Source organism: Haplochromis burtoni, unplaced genomic scaffold (assembly GCF_018398535.1).
Source record: "Haplochromis burtoni strain Fernald_Lab_line unplaced genomic scaffold, NCSU_Asbu1 Contig_630, whole genome shotgun sequence".
Taxonomy (NCBI): Eukaryota; Metazoa; Chordata; class Actinopteri; order Cichliformes; family Cichlidae; genus Haplochromis; species Haplochromis burtoni.
The window spans coordinates 58,658-76,652 of NW_024582991.1; the positions used below are offsets into that span (position 1 = coordinate 58,658).

Here is a 17,995-nt window from a genome sequence, read left to right on the forward strand (position 1 = left end):
CTGCTGTGTCGTTGTTTTTCAGTTTGTGTGCAGAAGTTAGATAGCTAAGACAATGCCTGAGCTCTCCCCTCTTCAGTTGAAAGAGGAAGTACTATGTAACCCATTTTGCCTTATAAATAAAGCGAGTAAACGGTGCTCGGTGTGTTAGTCTGCTCAGAGACTCTCACCCGTGCGCACGTCTTTGAAACTCTGAGTCGGTCTGCCAGTGTCTCATTTCTCTCTTACTGTGTTTGAACAATTGTCAATCCCTTGACATTTAATTGGTCCTTCGTAGCCGGATAACTGACTGTTATTTTTAACGTCTAGTTTTCCACAGACGGTCTCCATCGGATCCTGACGTCGTGACGCCTGCGCTGGAAGAAATCTGATCAGTAAAACGAAAAACCCGGGAACGTGAATTCGATCTCCGGTCAGCGTTCGGCCTTCACGGCTCCAGGACCCGATGAGCACCGGATCCAAAAACGCAGCGCCACAGTAGAGGTGAATATGAAACACTGCATTCCATCAAGCGCTAAAATACGTTGATATTGAGATTTTCCTTTAAGTAGTGTGTAAACCTAGGTACGCCGACAGATCTCAGTGTCCATGCGGGACTAGGAAGACGACAGGCAAGAGCGAAATTCTAGAAAAATCGCTATTAAAAGTTCCGGTCGCTCTGGGAGTGGCTGTAACGGAACAGGTTTCCGGTCACTCAAGAAGAGTGGCTGAAGGTGAAGGTGTTACACAAATAAATAGGCCTACGGAAAATCTCAATAAAAATCATAGAAACGCGCTTTGTTTGTGAGGAGTGAGTTGTTTTTACGACCCAATACGCGGTCGAACCACTTCTCAAACTGTTTTCCTGTGAACACTCACGTACTGGTTAAAGTGGGACGACGAGGTTGTGCGTCATCACGTAAAATCAATAACCGCTCACTCGACTAGCGAGCGAGTAGAAGCCTGTTATTGATAACCCGCCCACTTTGTCGTACCAGAGACAGTGTCACAGTTCTGACGTAATTAGTTTAAAATGGGTAACTCTAAAACGAAAGTAAAATTAACAGCAGACGAAGAGTGGTTAGAAAAAAACTGTTCAAATGCAGGAATAGTCAGTGCAAAAAGGTGGAGAAATCCACATAAAATATATTGTCCAGCTTGGCAAGGCAAATGCACCCCTGATTCAATAAATGCTTTAAAAACCGCTTTGCAAAAAGAGTTATATGTGGAAAAAAGTCAAAAGCCAAACCAGCAGTTGTAATATATGTGAAAGGTGTGCCGTTAAAAATGTTTTGAGACACAGGAGCTTGTAGAACTGTCTTAACTGTAGAAGTCCCAAATGTAACATTCTCAAAAAACACTATAATTGTGAAATCAGCCTCAGGACATGTGACAAAACAGCATCTAACCGATCCCCTTTTTATGTCACATAGAGATAGTGGCCGTGGCTGCAAAAATCAGTGCATTTATGACCCATCATGCCCAGATTGTATGAAATAAATAAAAGGAAATCATTCATATGAAGACCTTTTCTATAAAAAAGAGAGATGCATAAGGTAGATTAAGGCTGTGTCATTGTTCAGCCAAGGAAAGTGTGTGAAAAGATAAATGTTTCCATCCTGGAGGGTGGGTGAGACTGCAGCTCACTCACGGTCCCTGATGGATACAAAATAAAATATAATAATCTGAAGGTTGGATCTGAGATGAGGCAAACAGAAGACCAGTCTAAAAGTAGGCACAAACCTGTTAAGAGAAAAAAGCAAATCTTGTACAGATTGGATGAACTATAAATTATCTGTTTGCCGAGTAAGATGATCCTAACTATTAAATTGGCTCAGTAATAATATAGTGATATACACTAATAAAATATTGTAATACACTATTGTTATTATATAGAGAGAAAAAGATGATAATAATTAATAAAAATATAATATTAATATTGACAAGAAGTATCTTAGCCAGTATGATGTGAGATGGACAATTGTTATGAAGAAGTCTGCATCAAGCTTAAAGGTTTGCTCAAACTCAGTATAATGACATATGAGATGAAGAAAATAAAAGCAATATCTAAACCAATTAGGTGCATAGAGGCACTTAACCTGCTTGAAAACCTGTCATTTATCCTAGATAAATATTACTGAGATACAGAGCACATCTATAATAACAACTAATAAGCCAAACCCTGTAGATAATAACTAAACCTACAGGATTATGAAGCTGAATTAAATGTGTGGACACCGCTAAGTTGATAAGCATGTTACACATTTTCTTTTATTTTTATTGTTTTTTGTTTTTTAGAGCAGAGGCTGCATGCTGTTAAAAGCGAGCACATGCAGCTGTCTGTGAGCTCAGTTTCCCCTCACACTTCTGCTTTGTTTCTGGCAGCATTTTTCTTTGTCTCTTTGTATCCTGACTCATGTACGTTTTTGTTTTGTTTGAATTATTTTGTTAGTTTGGAAACAAATTTGTGCCAATACTTGTGGATTATGGTGACACATAGTGATTAGACATATGATTTACAAATGCCCAGTTTTAGAACTGTGAGCTATGAACAATGCAAAGTTTAGGAAATAATATATATATACAAAACAAAAAACTTCAAAGTTTGAAATATGTAAGATGTGTGAATTCTTTGAAAAACTAGAAGGTATCTAAAATTGCCTCAAGTGAAAATGAAATTCTCTAATGACACTCTGATAGTTAGGTCAGCATAAGGGCCAGAAGGCCTGTGAAACCACAATATCCCTTGAGTGCAGAGGCAAAAGAAGGTATCAGACCAGTCATAGCAGAGATGCAAAAAGCAGGTATTCTCGTGAAAACTAATGAAGCCACGTGTAATACACCAATTTTTCCAGTAAAAAAGGCTAATACAGGAAAATATCGCTTAGTTCATGATCTAAGAGCAATAAATGAGGTAACAGAGCAAATACCTCCAGTGGTTGCAAATCCACACACAATTCTAAATCAAGTAACACCAAAAGAACGGTGGTTCTCTGTAATAGACTTGTCCAATGCCTTCTTCTCCGTACCTCTGCACCCTGACTCACAGAAGTTATTCGGATTCACCTTTGACAATCAAAAGTATACTTATACAAGGTTGCCTCAGGGATTCCAGAATAGCCCAACTCTGTATGCAGAGGCTTTGAGAAAATCAATGTCATCTTGTACGCTCCCTGCCCCAGGGCAGTTCTTGTTGTATGTAGATGATATATTGATCACAGGCCATACAAAAGATGAGTGCAAAGAAAACACATTAACAGTTTTGCAACATCTCGCAGAGCAAGGCCATAAAGTGTCACAGCATAAACTGCAATTGTGGAGCCAGGAAGTCACATACCTTGGCCACAAATTGACAGGACAAGGCAGGCAGCTGTTAGAGAGCAGAAAGATAGCAGTCCAAAATGCCCCAAAACCAGTAACTAAACAACAAATGATGAGTTTTTTAGGACTGTGCAATTTCTGTAGATGCTGGATTCCAGAATACGCATTACTAGCTCAACCACTACAGAACCTCATTTATGGTAAAGATCTAGCATTAAAAGACAAAGTACAATGGACTCCAGAAGCAGAAAAAGCTTTCGTTGATTTGAAAATAGCACTGCAGACATGTACCGTCTTAGCATTACCAGACTATGGAAAACCTTTCGTTCTCCATGTTGATGGTGCAGGAGGGTATATGAAAGCAGTCTTAACTCAAGCTTTTGGAGAAAAACAACGTCCATTAGCTTTCTACTCATGCAAACTTGACTCTGTAGCTGCTGGATTACCTACCTGTGTTCAGGCATGCGCAGCAGCAGCAGAGGCAGTTAAAAAATGTGCAGACATTGTTCTAGGACATAAATTGATCATCAAAGTCCCACATGCAGTGACCTCTATTTTGCTCCAAGCGAACCTCTCTTTCCTCACACATGCAAGCCTTCTAAAAAAGCTATTAGAAGTAATAACGTTGCCAAAAGAATTAGCACTATGCAAATGTGCAGCTCATCAAAAGGATGACACAGAAATAACAAGAGGAAATAACTTTGCTGACAAAGCAGCAAAAGCAGCTGCAGAAAAACAAATTGATGTTTTAACAACAGAAACCATAGATCTAATACCTTTAGAAATACTAGCAGATGCACAGAAAACAGCATCGCTGAGTGAACAAAAATCTTGGGTGAAAGATGGAGCAGAATTAAAAGACAACCTCATGATGTGTAATGGCAAACCAGTCCTTCCAAAATCTTTGCATAAAACTGCTGCTTTAGTGACACATTCCAGAACTCATGTGTCATCAGGAGGGATGATTAATATTCTTAATAAACAATTCTATACAAAAAATTTTGAAAGTTCAGCAAAAGAGTTTATTAGAACATGCATGATTTGCCAAAGACACAACGCACAGGGAAATCTACGTCCAAAGCGAGGGCATTTCCCTATACCACCGCATCCATTTCACAACAATGTCCATAATGGATTTCATAGAATTAAATGAATCACAATCCTCCAAAGTATGCACTTGTGATAATAGATGTATTTTCCAAGTGGCCAGAAATATATCCAGTGAAAAAAGCAGATGCAATTTCAGTAGCGAAGTGTCTATGTAATCATTTCATTCCGACGTATGGTATTCCATCTCTGATAAGATCAGACAATGGCACACATTTTGTAAATGAAGTAATAAGTAAAGTTTCTGAAGCTTTAGGCTTCAGCATAAAACATCACTGTTCTTATCATCCACAAAGTGCAGGATTAGTCGAGAGAACTAACGGCACAATTAAACAAAGGTTGAGGAAATGTATGGAAGAGACTAAAAAACCTTGGCCTGAATGCTCATATAGAGCTTGGACGTTGAAATCTACATGGATGAGATATTAATAAACACTCAGGTCCAGGAACTAGGTCAGAGTTCTATACGCCATTTGAAATCGTACATGGCAGACATTTTCCACTCCCCATAATGAGTGAGCCAATTAATAAATCTATTGCAGAAACAACAATGGCAGAATGGATGACAAAACTATTTGAGAATAAAGAAGTGAGATTAAGCAATCAACTGCCGAGTGACTTTTCTTCAGTTTCTTGCAGGTTGAACCCCGGTGATTGGATTCTGATTAAAGTCCTCCAGCGGAAAAACTGGAGTGCTCCAAAGTGGGAAGGTCCCTTCCAGGTGCTACTTACCACACCCACAGCGTGTAAGATAGCCGAACGAGTTTCGTGGATTCATCAATCCCACGTGAAGAAAGTGTTTGCACCACAATAAGACGCCGGTTCCCCTGACTCTTACGTGAACCCCTGCTGGAGGACAGGGCTGAACGGGTTTCCCGCCCTGTGCTTCCTCGGCAGTGCTACTCACGTGGGAGCTCGTGGTCTGTGCCTGAGTCGACCCTGAAGATCAGACTGAACCTATCCCACCGAAGAGCAGAACCAATAATAACACCAGGGACGCCTGAATAAAATCTCAACAAGATGACTGAGGAAAACAACCTGATAAATCCAGAAGAAGAACCAGCTTCAGAATCAATGCTAGCACCAGTTCCAGCCCCAAAGCTGTTGTGCTTGGGCGCTTGTGACATCAAACGAAAACTACTCATGTGCTACATACTTCTAGTGTGCTGACATCGTTCGGTGATGCTCTCAGTCACTGGCCTAGATGACGGCACTCTTTTGGTTGATGCCCAGTGGAACCCACAAGACAGTACCAATTATTCTCCGACCTAAGAGGTGGACCCACGACAACTCGCACCTGAAGGAGATAGACAAAGAACACAACCACCCGTGGCTGAACAATGCATGGTACCGGTATGTCCATGACAGAGTGCACAGAGAAGACAATGCCGCAAACTGCTATGTCTGCTCACATATGCCCACGACAGCACTCCATGCCACAGTGTATGGAAAACCCCCAACCAAGGCTGAAGCACTCTGCATATATGACAAAGCCATTACCGGGACCTGCTCAACACCAGGAAAACCTGTGATGGTGATAGGTGGATCCATAAAGGACCAAAACAGCAACACATGCCACAACACTACACAATATATAGTCCCACAGAGTGTAAAGTCTCTAATCTACAACATAACAAACTGCACCCACCAGTACCCAAATATAAACTACACCTGCAATGAAGCCTACTGGGTGCATATAAACGTCAGCCATAGAAAACTGAAATCATTCTCAGTTGTTTTGCCACCTGACATACAACACCCAGTGTGCTTTAACTTCACAGGAGCAACCGGACAAACAGGTACGCCCCAGGGTCTGAAGAAATTAGGACAAAACCGAAACTGCTCCATGATCCTGGTGGCACCAGATTGGGATGGCATCGGCTCATCAACAGGTACATACTGGGTACAGGGCGCAGCTTGGGCGTGTGGCCTGAAAGTCTATTTCATGCTGCCACCAAACAGCACCGGACTCTGTGCCCCTGTTCTGGTATCTGACCACACCTTTAAGATGTCAGTGAACAGCAACACCAGAGCTAAACGTAACACAGGCCTCAAGCCCCATGATCCATATCTTGGTTCTGATGTACCAGATGACTTCAAACTCTGGACCAAGAGCCAGAAGGTAATACACGCTTTGTTTCCATGGATAGGAGTAGGGAAACACGCACTACAGATAGAAACCCTGGACTATCGTTTTGGATTATTTTTAAATGCTTCAACCCGCATTAATCAAGGACAGAATGAAGAAATTGATGCAATTCGCATCACTGTCATGCAGCACCGAGTGGCTTTAGACATCATTCTCGCAGAGAAAGGTGGTCTCTGCGTATTGTTTAACACTACATGTTGTACCTACATACCTGATAACATCCATTCATTAAACATGACAAATGCTTTGAATGTTTTGAAACAACTGAGAGACGCTCAGCAGCAGGACTACGTTACCGATACTCAAGGTTGGTGGGACTGGCTGCTGAGCGGCTCTTGGAAATCCCTACTGATTAAAGGCCTGTTGGCCCTTTTCAGTGTGATGTTACTATTTTGCCTTTTCATTGCTTGTATTATCCCATGTCTGAGAAGCATAATGACAAACATGTTCCAGCGTATGTTAGGAAACCATGTCTTGGCTCAGTCAGTTATGGAGGATCCCTATCGTCAGTATGATATGCTGAGTGTGGGAGAGAGAGAAGAAAATCTCTATGACAATCTTGACAAGCTTGTTGTTTAATTATTTCACTGAATGACGTGCAAGTTGAAAATGTGACTAACAAGTGACTATGCATTGAGTAAAACATGTGAAATATATTAACATCAGGAGGGAATGTTAAGAGAATTTTTATTTTAGTTAAATCATTAAAGTATAATCAAGTAGAAACAAGTATGCCTTATAATCAAGTGTTTATATATTTTCACACGGTAAAGCTTACTGTTGAAAAGAACACAATGTATTCCTTGCTTAAGTGTGTGAGATGTTTGACAAAGACAGGATATACATGCATTCTTTACTTCAGTGTCTGGATGTCAGATAAGCATGAATACTGCTGTGTCGTTGTTTTTCAGTTTGTGTGCAGAAGTTAGATAGCTAAGACAATGCCTGAGCTCTCCCCTCTTCAGTTGAAAGAGGAAGTACTATGTAACCCATTTTGCCTTATAAATAAAGCGAGTAAACGGTGCTCGGTGTGTTAGTCTGCTCAGAGACTCTCACCCGTGCGCACGTCTTTGAAACTCTGAGTCGGTCTGCCAGTGTCTCATTTCCCTCTTACTGTGTTTGAACAATTGTCAATCCCTTGACAACCAATGTACCTGCACATGTGATGTGACAATAAAAGTGATTTGATTTGATTTAAATCTTAAAAGGCTGTACCTACAACCAGATCAAAGTTTTCCATGCTGTTGGTTTAAATCTCAACACATTCGTCCATAAACTATGTGACCACATTGAAACGTCCAAAGACAAAAAAGCACCATCACCCCCCTCAATCAGTAAATAAACTGTTATTATAGTAAGTTATATTCATAAAACCCACAGATCCTTTACCCAGAAAACTGGAACCACACCCAGCTTCCATAGATCATTGCTCTGCTAGTCAAAAGGCAGATACACCACTCCTTTACAACACACACCAAATCATTCCACAAAAATTCCATCTTTGTCCTTCATCTTTCAGTGTACCAAGGTATATGCAGCAACCAATTACTTTACGTGTGTCTGCAACCAAACCTCCTCGTTTTCACTCCCAGCACTGGACAGTCTTGCGTCAGTTGTTCTCAATAGGTCACATGATAGGGTGAGGCAGGGTCTCTTTGACTGTTATAAGTAATTACCTAGCAGTGTCCAACATTTGAAACATGGAGAGTTTGAAGACAAAATAAATTTCTTACCCACTTATTTAGATAAGAAAAAGACATCCAGCACTTCACATTACAAAATACAGAGTAAACCTTCAGCACAAATTATATTAAATATCACACAAAAACACTTTAAATTAAGTAAACATATTTTATTGAACACATTTAATAAGTTTACATGTTTTGATGCCAGCTTGCCTGCAGCCATTTAAACAAATTTCCTGTGACAAACTTTTTCATTTCAACATGTCTACAATGTAAATAATAAATCATTCAAGAGCACACACAACATGCAAATACTGTATGTGCACGATGATCGCTAAAATAATTTTGTAAGTGGAGGTTTCTAGTCATCTGCAGAAATGTCTCAACTGTCATGTAAAGTAGTTCCTTATTGGAGTGCTGCAACATCTATTTACACGTATTTAAGAAAAATCTAAACAAAAAAGTCGACTGAAAACAGCCGTGTGAGATTAAAGCTGAACATAAAAAGCTGCAGGATTTTGTTTAAGTAACTACTTAAGAACAACACTAAACTGGAAAAATGACATTTGTATGTGCAGGTTCTGTGTGTATGTTTCTTTAATACACTGTGTTAATGTAATGTTACTTTTTTCTTCACCTGAGTGTAGAGTTCCTCTTGGCCGTGAGCACACTCTGTGTTTTTGTGCTTTTTGACTTTCACCTGTGTGTACACCGTATCCTGCTGCTGTCCTCTGTACTGCACTGAGTCAGTGGATGCTTCATATCTCAGCACAGAGAAGTTGATCTCTCCATAATGGATGTTTCCTTCTTCTCCTTCTGATTTACTTGCTGGCTCTTCACTCACTTTTCTGAGGTTCCTGCTTGAAAATCAAATAGCCAAAATGAATAGAGTATCTTTCTGCTATTACAAACTCTATGTAAACAATCTTGGTATCAAAATATAGCTAAACCTTGTAAACCTTGTTCATGAGCTGTTTAAGTATCAGAGTCAGAGTCAGAGACACTTTATTTATCCCCAAGGGGCAGTTAAGATAGATGATACCTTGCCGACCGTACATACAAACATCACACTGGCAAGACAGGTCAGGCTAGGTAGCACTGGCCACATGAGCAGCGACCCGGAACCAAAACAATGGAAAATGCACAACATGAGGAAAGACGAGGAGAAAAAAGAACTCCGCCCAGACTGAGCTCCAACGGGGAGATCAGTTTGAGAACAGAAAAAAAGCCTACCTCAGCACATAGCACATGAATCATCACATCTCACAACATAGAAGACATAAGCTTCGAAGGCATTTGGAGGGGGTGGGGGGGGGTGTAGGTCTGTGTCAGAGTACATGCATATGTGTGCGTGTGTGTCTGTTCCGTGTTCAGCCGAGAGAAAGTGTCCCTTCACTCGGTTGGGAAAAAGTCAACAACCTTCGGTCAACGCAGGTAGCCTTGAAGGAGCAGGGAGAGAGTCACAACATAGTCTTGTTATCTAAGGAAGAATTTTGTTATTCCCATCAGCTTTTGCCTTGAGCATCCAGCTGGTGCCAGGGGGGCCGCATGAGATGGAGATGGTAGTTGTTTTGGTTAGTGCGAAGAAACTGCTTCCAATTTTACAGTTGGTCTAATGTCTGTCACTGGTCACCAGGTCTCTCAAATACTGTTGTTCTTCTCCAAGATCTTATCCATATTGCAAAGCCGTGAACTTCTTGAAGATCTTCCCATATGGTGTTCAATAAACACAGTCTGAGTGTATAAAACCCCTGTGATTTGTGTATATAGACTGTTCCACGGACCCCCTCTAACCACTGCTAAGATGGTACATTCCTCCCATCCTTTGTTTGTGTTTGCGCTGGTTCACCGTGATAGCGCTGGTGGAGCTGGGCTGTTGTACTGAACATGTGTCGTGCGTGTGCGTGAATGATAAGTAAGTGCCTTGTATTTGTTTGTTCTATGGTTGTAACTTATCATACACTTGCCTATGTACATTGTGTGATGCCTTTATAGAGTTTTCCAGCGGTTTGTGTAGCCACGAGACACTGTATATTCACGCTGATTTGACCAAAATGGCGCTACCCTTGTGAACTGAGCTGCCCAAAGTAAAGATGGAGTCTATCCCTGTGCAGCAGCCCATTTGTGTCCACCAGGGGGTGGTGTTTAGTCATTTCTGTTCAACCCTTTCTGTATTATTTAGACCAGTTTGGTTGACTTTAATTGTTTGCTAATTGTAATTTCTGTTATTTTACAGAACCACACACACATACATATACTCACACGAATTCACTTCTGGAGATGTTTTGGATTAAAGGAACCCTAATTATCATTGCTGTGGACCCTCTCTTTCATCATATAAGTCACCTGTGCCTTCTGACTGAGGATAGGAAAATCCTGCTGTAATTTGCCAGTTTATTAAGCACACACATGTCCAGTTCACTGAGTACTCACAGCTTGCACATCGTCAATCATGTCGGCCAGCCTAATGCAGGTTTTGAATAGCTGTAAGTGCTTTCTTTGTTCTTTGATAAGCCAGGTCTGAGCCAGCTCTGATCAGCCAGAACTCTGTTATCATCTTTCCGAATGGTAGATGTCATTCAGTGTCCTCTATCACAGGTGTCACCAGGCACGCGACACAATCGGGTATCCGGCAGCAAACGTCTCTGAAGAACAATCGGGCTCTCCTGAGTAGGGATGGGTATCCTTTAGGTTTTATCCGATACCGGTGCAAAACTGGTACTTTTGAAACTGTGCCGGTGCTTAAACGGTGCTCGAACCGGTGCTTAAACAATGGAAAACACAAACTTTGTCCTAAAACCTCTCGTGTTTAGCTGTTTTTTTTGTAAAAAGATAACAATGTTAGTCTTCTCTGCAGCTATAGGGCATATATGGTATCACTCTTGGCTGGAAGCAGTGCTTAAACATTGGAAAAACACCAACTTTGTCCAAAAACCTCTCATGTTTAGCTGTTTTCCACTTTTTCTTTGGTCATTTTAGTCTTTTTGGCCAGGGTGAAGGGAGTATGTGCCATCAAACAAGAAGTCAGCCGCATGTAACTACAACGGTGTTTGCTAGTTCACCTTACATGCATTAATGTAATAACGTGGTCAGCGTACTCAACGTAAATTACACACGAATAACATTAAGCTACTGACCCAGAGAAGAACGGCTGCTGCTGCCATCATCATCCTCATTATTTCTGCTACACTGGCAGGGCTAGGGGCCAGGACTCTCCCCTTTGGGTTCTTGGGGGATGTTGCTCCGGGTCCGATAACAGGCACCACACCCGCAGTAGATGTGCACGGTGCTCGGTCTTGCAGCAAGCTATCAAATACGATGCATTTCTCTGCTTTTAAAAAAACGCTATGCGTCACCAGGTGTTTCATCAGATTCGAGGTGTTACCTCTGTTGCACAGTATCACAGTATCACCTTAAAGCACTTGTTGCAGGCTGTTGAGTTTGCATCTTTTGCTGTGAAGTACAGCCAGACTTTTGACCGCTTCACCTTGGGCGTTTTTAATCTGTAGCTCTGCTCTAAAAGAACGTACATACCTGGGCCCGCCTACTATCCTCGGAAAGGTAAAATGATTGGCTAGAATCCAAAGTGTATGACATCTCAGGGGAAAAAAAGCACCCAAATAAAGCACCGAAATGTGCGCAGCTTTTCGGTCTGGTTACTACCGTTTATGTCATGGCACCGGACACCGGTAACCATCCCTACTCCTGAGCCCAGGCTTTTCGTCTAGAGTAGAGTGCCAATATCCATTGAGGAACCAGTTGATCAGATCCACAATTCTTTGGGTTTTAGAGAACAAGACTGAGAGAAACTGAGGGTTAGAGTTAGACGAGATTAGACAAGGATATAGAAGCCAAGCAGGAAAGATAAGGGAGGGAGAGGGTGAGAGATCATATTTTCTGCTGTAATGTAATATTTACCAAACAAAGATAATCAGGCAGACGAGTAAGATGAATCCAAGGATTCCTCCAAGAATTAGCCATGTTGGGAAGGAGCTACCATTCTGCTCTCCTGAAAAACAAGATCAATATGAAAAAACATTTCAGTTAAAGAGTTAAACAGAAGCCATATACTGATTCATTTTGCATTTTGTATAGCTCTGTTTAGAAAAAAAAAATAAACAAAGAGAAGACAACAGTAGATAAGATGAAGAAAAATTGGATAAGAACATGCAACACATTAGTGGTTTCGACCTAACTTTACCTCCAACAGTCACGTCAATCTCTGCTGATGTCTGATTACCCAGATAATTAGTGGCCACACAGTAATAAACTCCTCCATCTGTTACATTGAAGCTGTAAATCTCTCCTTCAGATACTTTCACAGCTCCATCTCTGCTCTTCTTGAACCAGGTGAAGCTGCTGACTGGAGGTTTGGCTCTGCTGGAGCAGGTCAGCTTCACCCAGCTGCCTGCTGACACCAAACCTGATGGACTGATGGATGCTGAGGTGTCTTTAGGAGCATCTGGAGAAATAAAAGAGAGAAAGTGATATCCCATATACCATGGTGTCCTGAAGGATTCAGTTCAACAACAAACTCTGATTGTCTTACATGAAACACTGAGAGTCTCTTCTGTCTCTGCTGTCTTGGTGTCTTTTCCTTGGTTCACAGGATATCTGGCAGAGCAGTGATCTTCTTTCCATCATGTGTGTCTGACAGAGTGATGTTCTGCTGGATTTTAGTTGTAAAGCTTCCATCTGTGTTTTCCTCTATTTTGTTGTGAGAGTCTTGTTGGAGATTCCAGGTGAGTTGAGGAGGGGAGTGTGGACAGGGAGTGAGAGCTGAGCAGGTTATAGTGACAGACTCCTTCTCCTTCAGATCACCTGGGATTGTAATATTGGGCCTCCAAGGAGAATCTGTGGTTTCACATCACAAACGTATTAACACTAAAGCATACATGCAGTTTGAACTACTATGGATTCTCAGTTTTGTCAATATAAACAACAACTGACAGTCAAATCGATCACTGGTTAAAAGTGAGACATTTGATGTTTTTTGTTAATATGGACACATTTTGAAGGCCATTTCTGCACCAAGAATTTCAAATTGTTCGTCTATAATGAAAAGAAAAAACATATCTACAAGAGGAACCACACACACAGCTGCTTTCTCTGGGCATGTTTGCAAAAAAATGAAATTTGGGTTGTTGTTACATTTACAAGAGTCTAAAGTGAAATTTGAACAAAATACTTTTATGTTTCCATGGCGAACTGAATTAAATCATTGACGATCTGCATGAAATTCAACAACTTAAAACTAGTTAATTGTATTCTTGTTGAGATGACATGATACAATTGAATAGGAGTGGTTAGTTGCCTGAACTTGTGATGTTACAAGATCACGTGAGATTTCCAACCACAGGAAAATCACTGGGGTTATGAGAGGCAGAAAAGCATACACACTCCACATGTCTGCTGTTGCTATTTGTAAATGGACTGATTCTTGTGTAGCATTTTTCTACTCTCCCAGACCATACAGTGCTTTATACAACATGCCACACAAGCACTTTCTCAATGCTTTTAAGTGCTTTCAAACTAACATTCACACCTATTCATACTACGATGGATGCATCGGACAGCAATTTAGTATTTTGCCCAAGGACTTTTGGCATGCAGACTGGTGGAGCCAAAGGTTGAACCACCAACCTTCCAATCAGCAGACGACCTGCTCTACCTCCTGAACTACAGCCACCCATATTGTGGCTTAAAGCTCAATAACTGGCAGAGCAGCCAGTCTGAGCGGCCTGTCATAGACCTGTCGAGGACAAAGACGTAAAGAAAATTCTGTGTCAAACCTTGTTGGCTTTAAGTAAATGATTCTAAATTGCCCATAGGTGTGAGTGTGAGTAGAAATGGTTATCTGTCTCCTTGCAACAGACTGGTGACCTGTGCAGGATGTGCTCCACCTCTCGCCCGATGACAGCTGAAATAAATCCCTGCCCCCTTGGATATCTGATAAGGAAAGGAGGAAAAGGACGGATGGAGTGACAGGTATGTTCTAAATCCATTAAATTGGAGGAAATCTGGGTATGTATTATTGGGCCTCCAAGAAGAATCTGTGGTTTCATATCACAAACATATTAACACTAAAGAACAGTATATTACATACATGGAGTTTGAACTGCTGTGCATTCTCAGTTTGCTGAAGTAAACTAAAACTGACGTAGAAATGAATTAAATCTGAAAAAAACATCTTCTTAAAAAAATTACAATAAATTTTCTCTTCTTTATCTCATATTATGTTCTTTTATAAATGATTTGTAAATGTCTGCATTCATTAAAGAGAGCGAGTATCAGAACAAAGGTTTGTATTATTTTATGATATAAATGGATTAAAAACTTCAGTCTTTACCTGTGACTGTTATTTGAAGAGGATCATGATAAGCTGTTGCCTTGAATGTTTCACTCTCTACTCTGAAGAAGTATGTGTTTGTTTGGTTTGTGGTTAAATTAGAAAACAGAGTGGTGCAGTCTCTCTGACTCAGGTTCCCAGTAATACTCATTGGATAGATGCTAACTGCTCCACTAGTGTTGAAGATCACATTGTTTGGCTTTTTGCCACCATTATTTTTAATCCACACTCCAAAGATTTTTCTTTTGCTGTTAAATTTCTGTTTGTCTTTGGTGCTGAAGTTACATGGGATTTGCAAACAAGATCCACTCAGTGCTTCCATCTGCTTTGGTGCAGTCATGTAGAGTGCTATCCAGTGAGGATAAGCAGCCAAAGCACCTGTAAATACAGTTTCATTATTAACAAGCTGCTGTTCGTTCCTCTGCTGTTCATTGTTTGTAAACTGTAAACATTTTCAATCACAACACAAAGCGCTGGCTCTGTGTTTCAGGTTGTTTTAAAGTGGGTGAATGTTAAATTACAAATGAATCCAATAATGTCTTTGAATAACTGAACAATCAGCTCACCTGAAACAAAGAGAACAGTCAGTAAAATGCTGACTGTCACCATCTTCATCTGGATTCACAAAATACAAACAAACAATAAAATCAACAAAAAGTGAATGAGAATGATTTAGTTATTATTATTTGCATCTGTGGTGCTGTGTGCTTTGAAAATAGCTGAAATATTAAAACAATAAGGTAAAATCACATGATGTGTCAGTCAGTTGACTGAAGGAAAAATAAGAAAAAGGTTAATTTATAAAGTCAATCAATACAATGAGTAAAATGTGTTTTACTGCAACATTAGGCAGTTTGTAAGGAAGTTTATAAAGACGACATGCTCTTTAAGAAAGACAAGTTCAAAATAATAAATGTGTTTCACTTTAGAAATTTAAGAAATAAAAGCAGTAAAATGTTTCTTTACCCCACATTACATCTGATGATTGTCTTATGAGTGAAACAAAGCAGCCTTCAGCAGAACTACTATATACTGTAAAATACAAATGATCATCTGAGGAAGTACATGTAGAGACACCCACTGACTGTAGCGCTGCATAATGAAGTCTGTTTTGTGCCGCCTGCTTATTTCCTGTGAAAGAAGTCAGATGTTGCCCTTAAAGACATTTTTAACTTTTGGTCTGTCGAAGCCTCTGACCTTAACCTTACACAAGTGATTGAATCATTCTTAGTATGAATGTACAACCTGTGCTAACATAAAATCATGATGATGGACTATGACAGACTGTATCTCTCTCGCTCTACACACACACGTCCAGTATCAAGTGTTGCTTGCCTTTGACTGCTGGGCCCTGAGAGGCCATGCGTGTGCTGCTGGAGTGGTGATACTGGAAGATAGAAGTGGCAAAGCTGTGGGACCTGTTTATTCTGCTGTTTGGTAAAGTGATTCATTAATTAGTAGAAGCTTGGTAAAGGTTTTGAATTACATTTTCTCCTTCAAGCAACGGAAACTCAAAATTGAATTCAATGTAATTGTTCTGTGAGGTATTTGGCTACAGAGGATCCTTGTGGTGAATCATCAATCGTGTAGCACAGAGGTTCCCTGATGTTCCAACTTCTGGCTCGCTGATGTCATAAAATGTATGTTTTAGGTCATTTATATCAGGGAGGGTAAGAAATGTTGGTGAGATCAGTAACAGCATGCTGATGCTGAACTCCTCCAACCTACAAGTGCCGCTCTGTCTCCAGCTCCTTGTTGAACCTTTCCAATGGACCTTTTAATTGGGACGTATTCAGAGGGAACATTTCTCTGTAACAACATTTGTTCAACTGCACACTCATTTAGTCTGCACTTCTCTTCTGTTCTCAGTCTTGCACACTGACTTGCACACACAGTAGATACAATGAGAGTTCATACTCTCTGGGCCTTTAAGTCTCTGCATTACGCTGTTGCACACGTTACTCTGTGAATACACTAAATCCTGCTTCTGTGTGCTGTCCTGCACTGAGACTAAAGAAGGTCTCTGCTTGGAGGAGTCAGTTTCATCATAATAAGCATCTTCATTTTCTGCTGTTCTGACTGCTTCTTAAAAAAGACACAATCTGTGAAATCAAACGGACCAAACACATCAAACAAGCCCTGTGCCGCAGCCAGAGTTCAGGCTGACAGTGATTACCACAATATACAATGAGGAGCTGAATAAAAACTGTATTCCACCTTATTTTGTTTGTTTCTTCATCAGTTAATAATTATGCAACGAGTTGATACCATCTGAATAACCACTACAATGTGTGACAGTCGGCATATATCAGTAACGTGGTCAAACACAGAAACTAGCTCCCTGCGGTTGCAAACAAAAAAGGAAGTACAGACAGAGAACCTGCTACTTAAGAAGATACAATCTTACTTTAGTTGCAAAGCTGTCATAGGCCTGACGTGATGATACCAAATACAACACTGCAACAACAGTTTTGTCCTTTCTGCAAATATCCTGTAATAGACAACACTAGATAATTACTTATCACAGTCAAACAACCTTTTTACTAATTTAAGTTAATTCCAAACCTGCATTGCAGCTTACAGAATACATATAACTCTCAGTATGAATGTCACATTATATCTGTAGACATCAAATATGCAAGTATTGTTAAGCTATGAACAGTCACAGCACCACCACAGGAGCGATGCGGTAAATGACCTGTATTTGTATAGCGCTTTTCTAGTCCCTAAGGACCCCAAAGCGCTTTACACAACCTGTCATCCACACACTGGTGATGGTAAGCTACATTGTAGCCACAGCCACCCTGGGGCGCACTGACAGAGGCGAGGCTGCCGGACACTGGCGCCAACGGGCCCTCTGACCACCACCAGTAGGTGCAATGGGTGAAGTGTCTTGCCCAAGGACACAACGACTGAGACTGTCAAGCCGGTGCTTCCGTTTACAAGGCGAACTCCCAACTCTTGAGCCACGATCGCCTCGGTGACACTCAGAGATGTTACAAAGGAATCCAGTGTTACTGCACAGCCCAAAACACAACATTTGAGGTCAATAAATACAAAAAGGCATTTTATATTTTAGTTGCATGCCAAGAGCAGTAAATAAATAAATATCTGAAAAAATAATAAATGTGCTTCATCTTCATGTGATCACAGATCTTGTTGGACTTCTCTGCCCTCAGCTCTGGGCTACTATTCATCCTATGCATCAAGCTAAACATTTATGGCTTCATTGAGCACTCAGGGAACTGTTGCATTCTTCAGAGCTTTTACTAATGTACCTTTTGTAGTACTTTCATTCTTGTAAAATGATTGCTTGGAGTAAAAGCTCCACTCCAGCCATTACATGGTTTTTCTGCTATTCAACCACTAGATGGCGGGCCTTGACATGACCAGACCAGGAATACAATT

At 40.7% G+C, this 17,995-nt stretch overlaps 2 protein-coding genes and 1 pseudogene across 4 annotated transcripts in view; 1 reads left to right on the forward strand and 2 right to left on the reverse strand.

Moving 5' to 3' along the window:
• LOC102303960 overlaps positions 1 to 17,995 on the reverse strand; it is an 80,124-nt gene that overhangs the window by 55,832 nt on the left and 6,297 nt on the right. The window lies entirely within an intron of this gene.
• On the forward strand, positions 5,614 to 7,635 carry LOC121812508. Its single transcript, XM_042214931.1, has 2 exons — positions 5,614 to 6,817; positions 6,878 to 7,635. Exons 1-2 carry the CDS (start codon positions 5,630 to 5,632, stop codon positions 7,130 to 7,132), a joined length of 1,443 nt encoding a protein of 480 aa, XP_042070865.1. The 5' UTR covers positions 5,614 to 5,629; the 3' UTR covers positions 7,133 to 7,635.
• On the reverse strand, positions 8,492 to 15,596 carry LOC121812509 (annotated as a pseudogene).

Excerpts from the sequence above, each read along its gene's own strand:
- LOC121812508 (XM_042214931.1), top strand. The coding sequence starts at position 5,630 with ATGCCCAGTGGAACCCACAAGACAGTACCAATTATTCTCCGACCTAAG. Across the intron at positions 6,818-6,877 it reads CTTTGAATGTTTTGAAACAA|CTGAGCGGCTCTTGGAAATC; the intron begins CTGAGAGACGCT and ends TGGGACTGGCTG.